At 34.7% G+C, this 17766-nt stretch overlaps 1 protein-coding gene across 2 annotated transcripts in view; it reads left to right on the forward strand.

Moving 5' to 3' along the window:
- The window catches only part of LOC128985973 (uncharacterized), a 119503-nt gene that overhangs the window by 15437 nt on the left and 86300 nt on the right, over positions 1–17766 (forward strand). For both annotated transcript variants that reach the window (XM_054405997.1, XM_054406002.1), the window contains exons 2-3: positions 10417–10562; positions 11173–11249. In XM_054405997.1, the coding sequence (XP_054261972.1) occupies positions 10433–10562; positions 11173–11249 (207 nt within the window). In that variant the 5' untranslated portion in view covers positions 10417–10432. The remainder of the gene's footprint in view (positions 1–10416; positions 10563–11172; positions 11250–17766) is intronic.

Consider the following 17766-nt stretch of genomic DNA (forward strand, 5'->3'; position numbering starts at 1 on the left):
GAATGAATGAATGAATGAATGAATGAAATGAATGAATGAATGAAATAATATGTTTATTTTCCAGATAATATACAGAATACAAAATATAAATACATACTTCTTAACGTTACAATTACAAAATATAAACTAAAACTAAAATAAAAAGAAAAATTTCTGTACTAACATAATTTATTTTTTTAGAAAATCAGCAGACATAGGCAAGAGCTGCCTGTGCGTCCGCTGGGTTGCTATTAAAAAAAAATTAGTTAGGAAATTATAATGGAAACATTTGAAAATTCAATAATTGTTGCTTAAAAAATATTAGTTTAGGGATATACGAATAATAGAATGCATTAAAAAATAGATAACAAAATGAAATGCAGTTTTAATCAGGTGGGGGCAACGGTTCCTGCTGGCCTAGAGCGGGGGGGGGGGGGGGGGGGGGCAAGGGTCGGGTCAAGCGCGTCGGTAATCAGCTGTGATGATAACGTCGGCCTCATCTATACCGAGCCTGAAGAGAAATTCTTTAACTCTTAGTTTGAAAACATTAAGGGAAGGCGATTCAAAAAGCTTATCGTTACTAAAATGAGAACATATGTTTCGATAGAGTATATTAGAAATATAGAAAGAGTTCGTTTTAGAGAAAGTATAATTTATTTGAAGTGAAGATATGCCTACTCGTGTGGAGTAACGGGTACTATGAGAGTGAGTTATTCCTTGAAATATATTAGTATGATTTTTAAAGATGTTTATTAATAAACTCTTAATGAATAACTGTCGAATAGTGAGAATGGACAATTCCTCAAACAGAGCGTCAGTCGGGTATCGTTTGCACTTGCCAAACCCCACTTTTAAAATTGTTTTTTGAGCAATGTTTAAAGGTTCGAGAATACTTTTATAACACCCACCCCATGCAATGATACCAAATGAAAGCAGCGACTGGACATAAGCAAAGTATGCCATTTTTAGTTCTTTAATTGATAAGATTTCATTCATCTGTTTAAAAGCAAAAATATATTTCCGAATTTTGTTTCTGAGATAAGAAATATGCGTATTCCATTTCAAACGCTCGTCAAAAAATACACCCAAGTATTTGTACGAGTCTACTTTGTCAATGCTTTCGCAAAAACATGTAGTACTTTGATAGTTATTACAATTATGAATAATTAAATCAGTTAAATTAAATTCAGCACTTTTATTTATAGAAATTGGCATAAATTTGGTCTTAGATACATTTAGCGAAAGAATGTTTTGATTCAACCATCGTTTTACAATCATAAGATCATGCATAGCTTTATCTCGGACCTCGGGCCAAGTCTTTCCCTGAAGGAAAATTAAGGTATCGTCAGCAAATAAAAACATTTTACCAAAAATAGTTAATTTTGAAATGTTATTTATATATAATAAGAATAAAATTGGCCCGAGAGTTGACCCTTGGACCACCCCGTAGTCTACAGGCATTCTACTGCTATTCACACCACATATAGAAACATACTGTGTTCTATTAGAAAGATAGCTTTTAAACCAATTGAGGGCATTGCCTCTTATTCCCAGTAATTCCATTTTAATCAACAATTTTGTACGATCAACAGAATCAAATGCTTTTTTAAGATCGAGAAATATTAACATTGGGTGATTTTTATCTGAGATAACGCGATTAAGTTCTCTATTTATATCGAACAAAGCATCCGAAATATTTTTATCTCTACGAAACCCGTACTGACGCTCACTGAGGATGTCATTGGTTTGAAGATAGGATACCATTTGATCCTTTACTATTTTTTCTATTATTTTAGCAAAGACACTAAGTAGAGATAAAGGGCGATAATTGTTTTTGTTGATGAAATCGTTAGATTTGTGTAAAGGAAATACTTTCGATAGCTTATAGCAATCAGGGAAAACACCAGAAATGATGCTGTGGTTGATAATATGAAGTAAGGGGTCACATAGTACATTAAAATTACTTTTCAAGACATCGGCCGAGACACCATCACAGCCCGGCGCTGACCCTCCCCGTAAACCGTGAACGTAACGTTGCAAGTCAAGTCCGTTGATCGTTTGTAAGTCGAAAGTACAGTTCAGTCGAAAGTCATTGTCGTTCAAAACTGGGACATCGGTAGGATCAATTGAATCAGCCAGCTCCTTTCCAACGTTTGCAAAAAAGTTATTAAAATCTCCAGCCACCTCTTCACATAAGGTTGAGGTAATGGCAGAACCGCCAGGTACAGCTTTTTCAATTGGAAATGAATCTTTTTTATTTATTCTACCTGACAACTCATTAATTATTCCCCAGAATTTTTTAGGATTATTATTACATTCATTTAGTTTTGACCTATAATAATTGCGTTTTGTACGCTTTAAGTTACTGTTAAGAGTTTGTTTAAAATTGATGAAATGATCTATTAACACATTATTAAAAGGCTGTTTTTTTACTCGTTTACTTAATTTATCTCGTATCCTAATTTGCCTAACCAAGTCTATAGTTATCCAAGGTTTGATTTTATTAAGTCTAGATGTTGAATTTTTCGAGATCTTTGTGGCTGAATTAATGCAGTTTACTACTGTTGTATTGAAGTGGCTGGAGCAGGAATTAACGTCCTGATTACAGGTGACAACAGGAGCCCAGTTTGAATGTGTAAGTAGATGAGTGAGTAGTTGATGGTCAAGATAAGTATGTGTGGGTGTGGAGCATTGTGGAGTGTTGGGTTGTGTAGTGGCAACAGTGATCTTAAGTCCAGTGCTGTAGTGATCCGTCACAGCCGTCTGAATCACAGCAGATTTAATTTCACAAACGTTTCTGTATTTAACAAAAATGTGATCCAGACAGCTCGCCGAAACACCTGTAACTCTAGTAGGTTTGTCAATGTACTGAGTGAAACCACACCCAACTAAACAATCTAAGTATTTGTCAATCAACATGTCTCTCTTCAGTAAGTCTAAGTTGATGTCACCCAAAAAAATGCATGTAAAGTCTTTATTGATCGCATTAAAATATCGATCTACCTCATAAATAAAACTGTCGGGATTGCTGTCAAAAGTCCGGTAAGTAGCAAGAATGTGAAATGGTCTGGCATTTAAGGTAAAGTTTAAACCAAGTCCGTAAACATCACCAAGTGTAATTTGTGTAGCAGTAGCAGAAAGTCGTTTGTGTATGTAAACAATAACACCGTCATTTTGGTTGCGTTGTGTGTCAGTCTGAAACAGGTCAAATCCCTCCAAACCGGTTCCCACCCCACCCTCCCCAAGCCAGCATTCTGTCAACACAATTACATCTATATTGTGAATAAATATATTTAAATAGATTAACAATTCATCAAAATTTTTGTTATAACTACGTATGTTTGTTTGAAATAAAGACAAATTATTTCCCCCACCAAGATTATTATTGCTGTAAAAATCAGAGAATTGAGTGATAGTACCTAATTCTAAACAGTTAATATTAAGTGATGAATATTCAGACTCAGCGTCATCACACCGCATCAGCACGTGCCCTGTCTGTTGTCTGCCTATTATTTAATATTTGAAAAAAATATAATACATGTGCCAGTAACCAATATTAAAAATTTGATACATCACTTCATTAAGACACATATAAGCACCTTTTCAGCTTACAGAATTATGTATTAATAAGGGTCATATGTTGAGCCAAGCAGTAAAAAAACACACATTTTGTCTATAAAACTAGCACTCAACCAAAATCAGGTACCTACCTTGAAAAATCACTTTTTGTAACCAAGGACAATTTTGCTTTGTAAATTGTGAACATGGGTATTCACCTAAAATTAGTTCTATTTTCATATTCAAGGTGACACAAAGGTATTTTTACCCATTTTCTCTGCTAATCTCTTCAATATTGTAGTTCTTTCACAAGAATTGGAGATGTGCTGTTGCGAATAGGCCTATTATGACAAAAAGTCTAGACGAAGGAATATATTGTTTGGATCTGATTTAGTTCCACGGATATTTTTGGCTGTCGACTATCACTTCGCTGTTGCAAATTGGAAAACTAGATCTACTCTTAATTAATTACTGAATAGGCTAGATCATATCATTTGCAGCGAGAAGGAAAAATGTCAGCCTAACAAAAACAAATTGCTTGAAACTTATTTAATTAATTTTGTGATTCACAAATCATTAACTGAGAATTTCCTAAAATACAATAAATTTTGGACATAATTTCATTGAAGTTTACTAATATTAAAAAACTAAAAACCATTTTAGTGAATGTGCTACATATTAAGCCATCACCATGGTCTCATAGTATGACCTGGACACTGGATCGCTTTACTTTTTTGTTTTGATGTCCTCAGAGGCTCAAAACTCCATCCTCTCTAATACACCTGGTTTTTTAAATCATCTGATTTTGATTAAATTTGGTACAAACAAGTAAACCTATGTTAATTCTAATAAGTTCTTGAACCAGCTTGATTAGACTATGGGGACCGGGTTTTATAATTGTTTTTTTTTTAGTTTTACCCTCAATAACATAATATTTTGCCTTTACTTTCTATAAGCATTCTGTAGTTAGTTTAAAAAACAATAATAGTTTAGTACAGCGTTATTGTAGGTCTGATAGTTAAAAAAACTTTAATTTTAAAACTACCATGTTTTTTTATGGAGAATAAATTTAGGCCTACTATTTGTAGTGTGCTTTTTATGGTATATTTTGATGAAATTTGTATAGGAATAAGTAGGTATTCAAAATAATTTTAAATCAAACAAATGTAGGGTGAAATTTTAATCAGTTTTTTTATTAACTTAGCTATCAGGTCAAATAAAAAAATGCCCCCGCCGCAGCAAACCTGCAAACTAAACAAATTTCCATTAGCCTGATAGGAGTTACACTAAAATGCCTCCTTAAAAATATCATATTTATTCCCTATTTAAATAGAATTAGTTTAACGACTACTTAAGTTTGCTGCAACAGGGACGGTAAAAAGGTGGTTTTTTTATGTTAATAGTTTAGTAAGAAATTAATGTTGTGATGCAAAATTCTAGGGGGGGGAATAAACTAGTATTCACCAAGTCAGTCTAGGCCTACCCTAGAACCGGCCACACTCAAATTTCTTCCCCGGAGTGCTCAGAAGGAGCCGATAAAAATCCAGGGGTCGATACGAAGTTGTCACAGCTTTGACTGATCAATTTATTAAAATTTAATCGAAGGCTCAGAGCTCTAGATGCGCTCAGGAAATCCTGCAGACGCTCAGTAGGAGCTATTTCATCCTCACCTTCGCTAACGTGTTTTGGAGAATTTTGCCTAACTTTTATAATGACTCTGTAGGGCCGACGAGTATCCAATCTTATGCCAATGTGATATAAATACTCGTTTTAAACTATAAACTATTTGGCTAAATACGTTGGTAAATAATAAAATCAAATCTAATGTAAAAAGCAATTCCTACAGAGTCGTCGGGCCTAATTAATATTATCGAATGGAGAATTTTATCGTGGGATGATTTAAAATAGATTTAATATGAATATTCGTAGCTGTTTGATTGTTCAAATCAGCTGCTTCCAAGACTTGATTCTTTCACCCGCCAAAGACGGGGTTTAGAACTTAGACGACAAGTCTCGGGGTATTAAAACAGCGAAAACGAGATATAATTTAGACGTGATAATTATTTGTTAAGCGAACGGAGAAATCGTAATTTCGAAACTAATTAATTAAAATTAAATAAACGATAGCCACCGCTAGTCACTGGCAGGCAGGAACTGGCAGGTCAAGACTCAAGTTAAGATATTAAATTTAGATAATTCGAAACGGAATATTAAGAAAACGAAAAGGTATAATAAGTTAAGTATGTGCAAGATAAAACAGAAATAATGTAAAACGTAAAAAGGGGCCTAACTAGTAGGCATGGTAGCTAACCTTCGTAATAATATCGTAGTGTCGTTGTTGTATTCGTGACTCGTGCGAGCTAGTCGGTGGTCAAACAGCGAATAATCCTTGTCCGGCTCAAATCCCGATTTCCTCGGCCGCGGCTCAAGCGCTGCGGTGGCGATTTTGGAAACTAGCCAACAGCTGATTGGGGATTCGGTCTAGTTATCGTCTGTCATCGTCAATCAACAAACACCAGCTTTAGGTTATGTCGTCGTCGTCGGTGATAAATACTTGTAAAATCGGTCGGTTTAACTTTGTATGGTGAAAAAGAGTGCTATTGTGAATAAATATGTAGTTGTGGATGTGTTTGTGTACTTCACTGTTAGTAAAAGTAGGCCTACGTTCTTTGGCCCATAGCCCAAGCTATGGCCAACACATAGGCCTAGGAGTAGGATGTTGTGGATAAAAATCGGGTAAGTGATGGTGTTTGTTGACTAGCAATACGTTTTAACCCCCCTAAAAATTTGGTACCTCACAATGTATTTTCCAAATTCGATCAAAATATGTTCATAAACAAGCAAACTACAACAGTTGACTTATCCTTCATAAGAATAACATGGGGATTTTAAATTTACAGTTTTTTGGAATTTTCTCCGTAACCATTAGGCGCACAATAACGCTTCAATATACTAAATTACTTGTTTTTTTTATGCTCTACAAAATGGTATGAAAAGAAATTGCAAAATTCTGTGTTTTAGGGTCAACAATGGGAAAAATCTATTTTTACCCCATAAAACCCCCCATAAACCCCCGTTCCTATAGTCCGACCATGCTAGTTCGCGAACTCGTTCAAATAAATGTAGGTTGTAGTGACTCGCTACAAGACAATAGGTAGCGCAAGTCACGTGATACGGTTGCGCGCGCAGTCGGCCTGGCAAGCACGCGCGATGAGAGTAGAACAGGAGTAGTGTGTCGACCTGCAACCGTACAACTAGACCGGATAAGTAGTAGTATAAGGATGTCTAGCTAATAGATATAGGCGTTGGGGAAGGGTGTAGGCCAGGGCAAACTTAATTTAATTTAATTATGTAATTTTATTAGGTTCTCGAATGGTCGTGGTCTGGCAATCAATATCACAAATTTAGAATTCACATTTGCTAAATCTAGTTACTTTTCACGAATTAGAATAAGTCCAGATATATATATTTATTTCTCTATTCACTAAATATTATAATTAGATATATTAAATAACATAAAAGCTGGCTGTGATAGGCAGCTAAGGTAATATTGTGCACTTTGACGAGTTAGATAGTTTCCATGCAATAGAGTTGGGTAACGACAGGGAATGTGCGTGATTTGGTAGTGGTTAGAGGAAGATATATAGGGCCCAGGTATCTTCATTTACACTCATACTACTCCACATCATCACAAGGTTGTACCAAATTTAATCAAAATCGGATAATTTTTGCTTGAGTTATCGTGCTAACGGACACATATATATATATATGAATTTAAACGGATGGTGTTTTTGGCCTCTAGGGACCTCAAAACAAAAAAAATTAATCGGTCCCGGGTCCAGGTCTTACCATGAGTACTACGGTAATAGCTTATTCCCTATATGGGAAATTCGCTAATAATATTTTTTAATATTTACATCACTGTTAACGCTAACCCTAGGATTTGAAACAACCGGTACTATTTAAAGGTAACTTTGACTCCTTTAATGGATTTTCCGTATAAACTACAGAAATTGAACCATGTTCTATGTGAGTCCTAGCATTAAACAGAACTACTTAAATGAGTTTTATTGTTTGTACAGTGTTATATCTGACATTTGAAACCAAATGAAACGGTAGAATTGAGTAGAATTGAGTAGATTATGTTGTTGAAAGCTATGAGCAGCCCATCCAGACAACACCACCCTCCTGATGCAATCCTGTTATTGATTTTCTGTTCACGGATCCTGGGATGATGACGCCATCTGACCAAGCCCATCGTTAACTTTTATCATTTGCTACCAAGGACTCACACTGTTAGGATTAATCATCAAGGGTTCTTTTGAGGTGTTTAGGCCCATTTTTTGAGACCTCAGGAGACAAAGTTAAAGAGATTCACTTTAACAACAAATTTAGATCTAAAATGTTAGTTGTGGAAAAGCAAAGCTTTGCTGAATGGTATTAAATTGTTTCTTATGACTATTTAGAAAGGCTTTATATATTTATTATAACACGTAGGTTTGGTCAATTATATAGGCCTACGTCGTAGGTATAGCATTTTTTGTTAGAAAATATTTGCAGCAATGCATCTAGGGTTATTTCTGGCCTCTTGATTCTTTGAAGCAAAAGTATAGAAAAATATCAGTGGTAGATGATAACTGTAACTTATATCTTCTTTTTACGGTTGAGACATATATTTGTCAGAAAAATGGGAGTCAAAGAGCCAATTTATGTCAATTTGAATTAACAATTCAACACAAGTTAACCTAAAGTCCCAGTAGTTTGAGATCTATGTCATATCTATCGAAGTAAATATAATACAACTCAATGGTCATATCTAACCATAGTCTGTGAAATCTGTCAGTATTTTAAATTTTTATCACTATGGAAAAATAATGTTTTTGTTGGCACTAGTAATTTAATATGCCAAAATCAAAATCCCCGTTCTTTCCTAACTACATGTATGCAAGTCCAGTGCCACACCTTGCATTTTAGCGAATTTCCCATATAGGGAATAAGCTATTACCGTAGTACTCATGGTAAGGCCTGGACGCGGGACCGATTTTTTTTTTCGTTTTGAGGTCCCTAGAGGCCAAAAACACCATCCGTTCAAATTCATATATATATATATTTATATATTTATATGTTTATATATTTATATATACATGTATATATGTGTCCGTTAGCACGATAACTCGAGCAAAAATGATCCGATTTTGATGAAATTTGGTACAAACGTGTAAACCTACGTTTATTCGAACGAGTTCGCGATCCAGCATGATCGGGCCATGGGAACGGGGGTTTACGGGGGATTTTATGGGGTAAAAATAGGTTTTTCCCATTTTTGACCAAAAAAAAATAAAATTTAGCAATTTCTTTCCAAACCATTTTGTAGAGCTTAAAAAAACAAATAATTCAGTATATTGAAGTGTATATGCGCCTAATGGTTACGGAGAAAATTCCAAAAAATTGTAAATTTAAAATTCCCATGTTATTCTTATGGAGAATAAGTAAACTGTTGTAGTTTGCTTGTTTATGAACATATTTTGATCAAATTTGGAAAATGTTTTTATTTCTTACTAACTTTTAACATTTTACAAAAAAAAAAAAACAGTTTTACCCTCCCTGATGCAGCAAACCTAAGTACTTGTTAAACTAATTCTATTTAAATAGGGAATGAATGTTATATTTTTAAGTAGACATTTCAGTGTAAATCCAATCAGTCAAATGGAAATTCGCTTAGTCTGCAGGTTTGCTGCGGCGGGGGTATTTTTAAATTTGATAGTGTGAGTTTTCCTAGCTACCCTGATTTAGTAAATTTTGAATTTAACTTAAAACAGTTGAGTAGGGCCACTTTTATACTCTGTGGCACGCCGCTGCTGCCTGCGCCCCTGTAAGTGCATTGAGTTTAAATGGTTGCTTTCATACTCTGCGGCGGCCGCCGCACGCTGCTGCGGCTGGCTAGATGCACGACGGCGCATTTAGGAGCCTCAGAAACGTGCGGCCTCTAGGTACAATGCGTTATATGGCAGCTTTTATACAAGTGCTGCAATCTGATCATTAAACAAACTCCAAGCCCAACATGGTACTGCCTTGCCTCCCAAATTTTACTTTCTGTTGTATGTTGTGTTCTTTTTGTGTACTTTCTGTTTAAAATTCATTGTGATAGGAGGATTTGTTTTTCTTATTAGAACATCAGTTTGCAAGGTTTGTGTTTGCAAAATGACAGAACTATGACTGAAGTAAACATTGACGAAATAAAGTTCATCCACGAAATAAAATCTAGACCAAATTTGTGAGTTTGTTCATCTAAGGACTACAAGCTCAGGGATGTCAAAGGGGCTCAATGACAGGAAGTTTGTGTTGTATTCTACTTAGACTATGGTATAATCAACACTAGTGGCGTGGTGAATATAAATTCCTAAATTTGTAGTCCTAATACCCCCACTGATTCTATTTGGCCACCGCACAAATTATCGGCGCCCGCCATCAAACGTAGCTCTATGGGAGCGCCGTAGAGTATAAAAAGAGCCTAATGTGATAGTCAGGTTTATTCAGATTCTGAAGAATAAGAATTTCCAAGTGTGATAAATAACCTTTAAGTTTTGGTAAATAAGTGCCTTAATGAAATTTTATAGGCCTAGCTGGTTTTGTGGTTAAAGCGTGGGAGGGAGATTAGTTATGGAAGCATCTCGGACTGTTCCAGAATCTATGGTCAACTTATTGTAGCTTGTGTTGACAGTTTTATTGTCATCTTTTCACTTCACAAAACTGTCAATCATTACTAATGCTTTAATAGAAGACATTTTCTGGTTGGGCGTACCCTTATTCAAATGGTTTGGAAATGGTATTATAGGTTTCACTTAGAGGGTGGAATTTTGACATTCTTTTCTATTTTAGTGTGTAACATTGAAAAATGGAGGGTTCAACAGAAACCATTGTAACTCCAAAAAAGACGAGAAAGACTCGTTCCACATCAGCAAATGAAGATGTTGTTGAAAATAAAACAAATTATGAGCCGGAATCGGTTATCCCGAATGGTAAAGGTTAGTATTGCAAGCTAATTACCAAACTTTATAAAACGTTATTGATAAATAACTATTATCTCGAATTTAATTCCGACACAAGAGTGACAAGAAGGGTTTTTCCGTTTAAAAAGATTGAAGTATTTTAAATAAAAAATGCCTCTGGGGTGGAAAGTGAGGTTTTGCAACTTGTTGACGTCAACTGGACAAGATTGTTTATGGTTGTTTTGTTTAAAATCTTTCTTTATTCTTGACTGTAACAAAGAAAGTCTGTAAATAAATTGCCTGTTTCTATCTTGTATTATTATTTTATATTTAGTCTGTGACTCAATTTTGTCCCAGCAAAATCTAAAATGTGTTGGTGTACAGGGTTTTACAATTAGGCCTAATAATGTGCCAAAATTGTTGCCTGAAGTGGTTAATGTGTATTTGTAAATTAATGTACTTTTAATACCTACATTTAAAAACCAATAAATTTATGTATCAAGTCATTTTCAATTAATAAAATGTCTGGCGATGGTATTTTGGCTGAACAAAAAGTAATTTAAAAACCTGTCCTATGTAGTAACTAACAATATTGCATACTTAAACAGTGAATCCTTTTATTTTTTACTAACAAACACATTTTTAGGTAAAACAAACGGAGAGGAATCTGGAGAAGACGAGAGTAGGCCTAAAACTGAAGTAAAATCCAACAAAATAATTAAGGTAGGCCTAGGCTAATTTTGACGGTTGACTAGTATAGTTTTAGTGACAAAATATAACTTTGTCAACACCACACTCTTCAGCAATATTTGTCATTGCTGTTGGTCTGCTGAAGTAAAATAATATTTTTCTCTTTTATCAAATTTTTACTGTATTGTTTCTCATTTTTTCACATTAAGGTTCCTCTCTATGCTTTTGTCACTTTAAAGTCATAAAACTATGTGAATGACGCTACATGTTATCAGGCGTACACAAAATAAATTCACAAAGGTCAATATCAGACTTGGATACCAGTGCTGTCAATACTTAAGTTTGACACTGCCAGAATAACTTATTCTTCAACAGTGACTAGGGAGTCGGCGTCCAAGTTACCTTATTGCTTTTTGTCTTGGATTCTTACTGTGGTGGTGGTGGTTGCTTATCATTTGTGTGCTGGTGAACTTGAAAATTTCGACACTAGTAATCAGTGTCACAGGACATGAACTAGGCACGAAAAACAAGTTTTGAAATTTACAATGGGATGAGAAGTCTACTTGTGTTGTTTAGTCTATGGATTTAGATTAAATAATCCTACCGCATAGTTGTGTAAAATATATATATATTATATTTCATTTCATTGGATCAGCTGTCTGAAATTGTGAAATTAACATTGACAGTTCTTCTTGTTTACTAAAATGTCAAAGGAAAAAATAAACATAATGAGTTTTCTCATCCTGCCATGGAGACCAATCAATATTTACTTTTGAAAACATCACCTCAAACCTTTAGACATCCACGGGGTGAAGCCCGAGGGGAACTCAAGGAAGTGAATAGGCCTCTAGATGACCATCCTAGATACATGGACCATCTTTGTGGTTAATTTTAGCTACAGTAGACTCCCTCTTATCCGGACTCCTCAGGACCAAGAGGCGGATAACAGTTTTTCCTGTTAAACCGACGTCCCCAAAAACTCATTAAAACGGACCGTTTACTGTGATATTAGATTTAAAGTTAGGAGAGAATTGTATTTAGACATGTGATCACTGATCTCCAAATCTTTCCCACGAGAACAGTCGTTTCAGTACCGCCCACTTCCTGCCAATCTAGTCCGGTTAAAGAGATGTCATTTCCGCCGATTGTAGTCCGGTTAAACCGATGTCCGGTTAAAAGGTGTCCGGATAAGAGGGAGTCTACTGTATATTGGTTTAAGTATTTTTTTAGTCGTGACAGCCGCCCAGACAGACAGACATATACCACCTCAGTTCTATGATAGTATAGATAATATATAGCCTATAATATATATAAATGTTGAATAACTCAAGGGAAAATAATCTGATTTTAATTAAATTTGGTACAAACGTTTGTATTTTGTTTATTTAAACAACTTTGCAAACCAGACTATGGGTTATCAGACTATGGGGAATGTTTAGGGAGTGAAAATTGTTTTTCCACATTTTTGAACCCCAAAACACAAAATTTTGCAATTTCTTTCTACACTATTATGTAGAGCTTACAAAAACAAATAATTTTGTATATTCAAGAATTGTTACATAGAGTAAAAAAAGTAATTAAAAACTCTCATGTTATTCTTATGGAGAATAAATTTATTTAATTGTTGTAGTTTGCTTGGTTAGGTATAGGGTACAAGTTATTGTTTATAATTAGACCATTTTCCTTGCTTAAACGAGGTATTAAATGACTAAAATAACAAAAAAAGATATAACTAAATATAACATTGGCTTCAACTGTTCCATAAGGATGATAAATCTACTAAGGGAGTATGATACACATGGAGTTTGGTGTTTGTTCATGGATTTTTTTTCCAAATCGATGTCAATGATTTTGAAACAGGTTTTTCTTCCCGTTGCGAAGCACGTGTACATGGTACAGGTAGTGTAATTAATATAAAGTTGTTTCTTATTTATTTTTATAGGTTTGTTCTAAGAGTTAAAATAAAACCATTAAGTACATCTCCTCGTAGATTTATTCATCTGTGAATCATTATAAGCACTTCATCATTATAGCTTAAGACAATAATGTTTAGGTTAGTTCCGTCCAGTTGTTGAAGTGGGCAATTTGATGTCCACTATTTGTTTCAGGAAATTTCCCTGTGGCAAAGAATCTATTATTGTTGGCGGAACAGAAAGATCTAGATTTACTTTTTCATTTTTATGTCCCTAGAGACTAAAACACTATTTTCATATATTTAAATCTATTTTATATATATTTGTGTGTGTGTGTGTGTCTGTAAACACAATGACTTTCATAATTTTGGACCAATTTTGATGAAATTTGGTATGATTGTTCATATATACTTAGATAAACTTGATTAAGTTCGCGAACCACTAAGATTGTGTGATACTAGGTAATAAGATTGTAATGTAGTAGGGTTTTAAGATTTTCAAAATTTTTGTTTTTTTCCCCTTTGTTTGTACCCTTAAAATATGAAAGTGTCTAATTCATGGCAATAGATTGGGCCTAGCAAAAATCTAATTTAAAAAATTGAAATTCGCTTAGTCTGCAGGTTTGCTGCGGCTGGGGTATTTGTTTAATTTAACCAAATAAAACAACCTAGTTGCGAAACAGTAGCTTGTCTCTAGTAATACAGGATGGGTAAAAGTCTCAGAACAGAGGTAAATATTTTGATGATAAGACGAAGCTGCAAAACATGGAACAAAGTTATTATTGAGTTAATACATTATTCAGTGATTACTACCTCAGGGAAAGTCAGAAGAAAATCTTAAATGTAAGCATTATGCTTATAAAATAAAAGGACTTTACTATTAGTGGAATACAATGCCCAGACCCGTCCCCTTCAAAGATATCTTGAATTTTAGGATTTTTGTAATAACAACATGGTGTACCTAATCATGTAACGTGGTGTTTGTATTACAAATTCAATACATCTTTGAAGGGGTGTCTTTTTTTACCATTTTGAGTTCTAGTTTGCGGTATTGTATTCTCCTCATAAAGATCTATTCACTGGGACTGTGGTGTCGTCTTGCAATCCAGCTACTTGGAGGTCACAAACTGTGGATATTTATATTTATGATGTTTATATTTATGATCTGTGGATGCGATGCTCACTGGTGTGGATTAACGTCAAGCACTAGTGAGTACTACGAATATCCGCAGTACTATCCTGATAATTAGACAAATTTTTAAATTACAAGGCAAAAATGGGATTTGGTTTCTACTATGAACTGTAGGTCCCTTAGTTTTAATTGGCTATTAATTAACATTCCAGTCTAAGGAACATGTCGGTCTTAGTCAGTAATAAATAACAAGTTACAAGATCGCGCCGCTCATCCTACACTCATCGCTATTCATGCTTGGCTTAAAATACCTACCTTCGTATGGTCGCCATTTTAATTAAAAGTATTAAAAGTTAAGTTTTAAAAAAGTGTCTTTTTTGCCAGACTACTGTGTTATAATTGAGTTACCACACATGGAATTAGTCCGTAAAACAGCTGTTTGCCGCCTGCTCAATCTACTGTACTACTGTATGGTAATGAATTTTTCCTACAGTCAAGGGAATGTTATCAGCATCTTCCGTGATCGTGGGAAAATCTGAGACAAATCCCACCGTTGTTGAAAAAACATCATTGTCTTCGGTGATTGCGGCAAATATTAAATATCCTTTGAACTCACATTGGGACATCATCATTGTCTCCCGCGGCCGCAATAACAGAAAAATTATCATTGTTAGGGTGAATCAATGATTTTGTAGATTATTTTATCAGACATCGGACCATAGAGTGTTGTATTATGTATTTTCGTCAATGCCATACATGTACTTAATTAATTGTGTAAAGGCAATAAAGATTTTGATTTTTTGGATACTAATGGTACTATCTGCAATCGCGTAAAAACCTTGAATATTTCCTGTAGCTAAAGAAACATTGTCCTCTCCCACGATCGTGACAAAAATATTAAGTTTCTCCCACGGCCACAGGAATATTATCATTGTTTTCCACAATCGCCCGGGACCAATAAATGTAAGTTAATCAAATTAATTAGGTCATTTAATATACTCCCCAGATATTCCGACCTATTCACTGTCCTGACCATTGACCCGGCCCATATGTGACGGTTTAGTGGGGTTGTACTGTACAGTATTAAAAAAAGTTTTTTTGTAACTTTATCTGTCTATTTTCCTCCCAGTAAGTCAAAGGACTGGTACGGGTGGCGTCGTCCTGTAATCCAGCTACTAGGAGGTAACGAATTGTGGATATTTATAGGCATGCACTGTGGATGCGATACTCCCTGGTGTGGATTAACGTCCGCACGAGTAAGTACTACGACTATCCGCAGTACTATCCTGATAATTAGACCAATTCGTATATACCAAGGAAAAATGTGGTTCGGACTCCACTATAAACTGTAGGTCCCTTAGTTGCCATTAGCTGTATGGGCTATTAATTAACAGCTGTGTCTAAGGAATGTCGGCCTTAGTCACTAACAAGACTACAAGATCGCGCCACTCATCCTACACTCTTCTTCATTCATACTTGGCTTAAAATACCCACTATGTATGGTTGCCATTTCATTGAACAGTATCAACAGTAAACCTCTTACTAATTCAAAACTCTTTATTATTCAAATTTTATTTGCCTGGTCGACCGATTTTGAAATGTCAAGAGTTTACTGTAGTACCGTTAATGATTATTAAGTCTTTAAATTGTAAACATATATCAGATTTTGAATTTTTTAAATATTAGGTTAATTTAAAATAGTAGGCGAAAAATACTGTATGTCCTTTTTCCAAAATGTGTTAACCGTATTTGTATGCTAATCCTTAAGGCTCGTCTGGTAAACACCTATTTTTTGGACTAGTGACACAATAGACAAAACATGGAACAACCTTAATCTTATTTGATGTGCATATCAACCTAATAATTGTCTAGGTAGCCGAGTAATTATAGCTCGTAATTATGGCTCGCCTTCAAATCTGAAGATTGTTGGTTCGATTCCATGCAAGACCGTTTCCAGATCCAGATGCCATTTGTCATTGGTCTATGAATTTATGTTCCTATTAAAAAGGTCAACGTTAGAAAGCAACAAGCCAGGGTTTGGACTTTTCCCTTTCAAAACGTTAAAAAAATGTCATTGGTGTAGATGACTCAAAACAAGCAAAAAAACCTATGCGTACTTACAAATTTTCTTTGGACTCTTAGCGAACCCCCATTAAATGACCACCATTAAAATTTCAATAAATCTTTGAACGGCTGTCATTTTAAGCTGATTCCTAGCAAGCTGTTCCCCCAAGGAGGTAGCATATCACTGAATAGTGTGTTCAAAATTTATTTATGTCCTGTAATTAAGTTTCATGTTTTGTAGCCTTATATTAATTAAGAAAATAAATATTAGTCACAGGATTTTTTCCCTCCCTGTATATCCAAACAGCTAAACCCAAATGAACCAAAATTTCACATTGTCAGAAAAAAAATAAGTAGTCAACATTAGCACGGTCTAAACATTACCAACATGAAAAACATATAAAATAGGTTTAATATTTTACATTTTGATTATAATTATATTCAGAGTGGATGATAAAAGCTAAACCTAATGGGGGATTTGCAAGGCAATTATGCATGTTGTTGCATTTCTAATTTGAGTGGCTGGTATTAAAAACTGTTTATCAGTAAAATACATCCTGAAACATTTTGATTAACATGTTGCCTCTATTGATTAACATTTTTACAAATACTGTCTGTCCTAAATACTGAATTTTTACTGTCATCCTGACTGCTTACTATTTGTGCTGTGAATGGTTGCAGCATATAAGGATGTTTGTTTTAAAGAAGTGGTATTCACATCGGAACAATATTTGTATATTTCTCTTCTCTGGTGAGATATCTCATAAACAGGCTAATGATAAGTACCAAAGATGGCCACATGTTTGTTTTTATGTAACCTCTTATCAATTACCAGCAATCCCTAACAAACAATCTCTTTGTCTCTATACAATCTATAACAACCACAAGAACCCCAGGGGTGGGTCCTGCATTCTTCAGTCTGACCCTTGTTTTGCTTGTGACAGTTTGGGACAGCAGGGAGGGAGCAGTTTTGATCTGACTCGCCCCTGTTTATTGCCATGTAGGATAAAGTTTGAAAGTCTGGTTTCCTATTTAAAGATATAATATTTCATCCTTAAATCAGAAAAACAAACAAAAAGCTGAAGGCTGTATTTTTATATATTAAAAAAAAATTGGAACTCGACATTCCATTTCCTAATGAAGCTGCAGGCCTAACTGGTTTTAGAAAAAAATTTACAATTTCACCCTCTGCTGGTTTTGTACACGTTTTGTGAAGATAGCTGATTGACTATTGACTATTGTCATATTTGAATTGAGTCACTTGCATAGTGTGCTGATGTGAATTAATGATTTCTGTTGGGTAAGCCAATTCTTTTACCAACCAAACTGAAAGCACAGCTTCTTGTCAACTATCGCATATTTCATGTTACGTCAACTAACTTGTCACAGTAACAAAAATTTATGGAGAAATAGAGCTTGATACTGTAACATTTTCGGTGATT

Source organism: Macrosteles quadrilineatus, unplaced genomic scaffold (assembly GCF_028750875.1).
Source record: "Macrosteles quadrilineatus isolate MER2022 unplaced genomic scaffold, UCM_ALF_1.0 Scaffold_2__2_contigs__length_208266976, whole genome shotgun sequence".
Taxonomy (NCBI): domain Eukaryota; kingdom Metazoa; phylum Arthropoda; class Insecta; order Hemiptera; family Cicadellidae; genus Macrosteles; species Macrosteles quadrilineatus.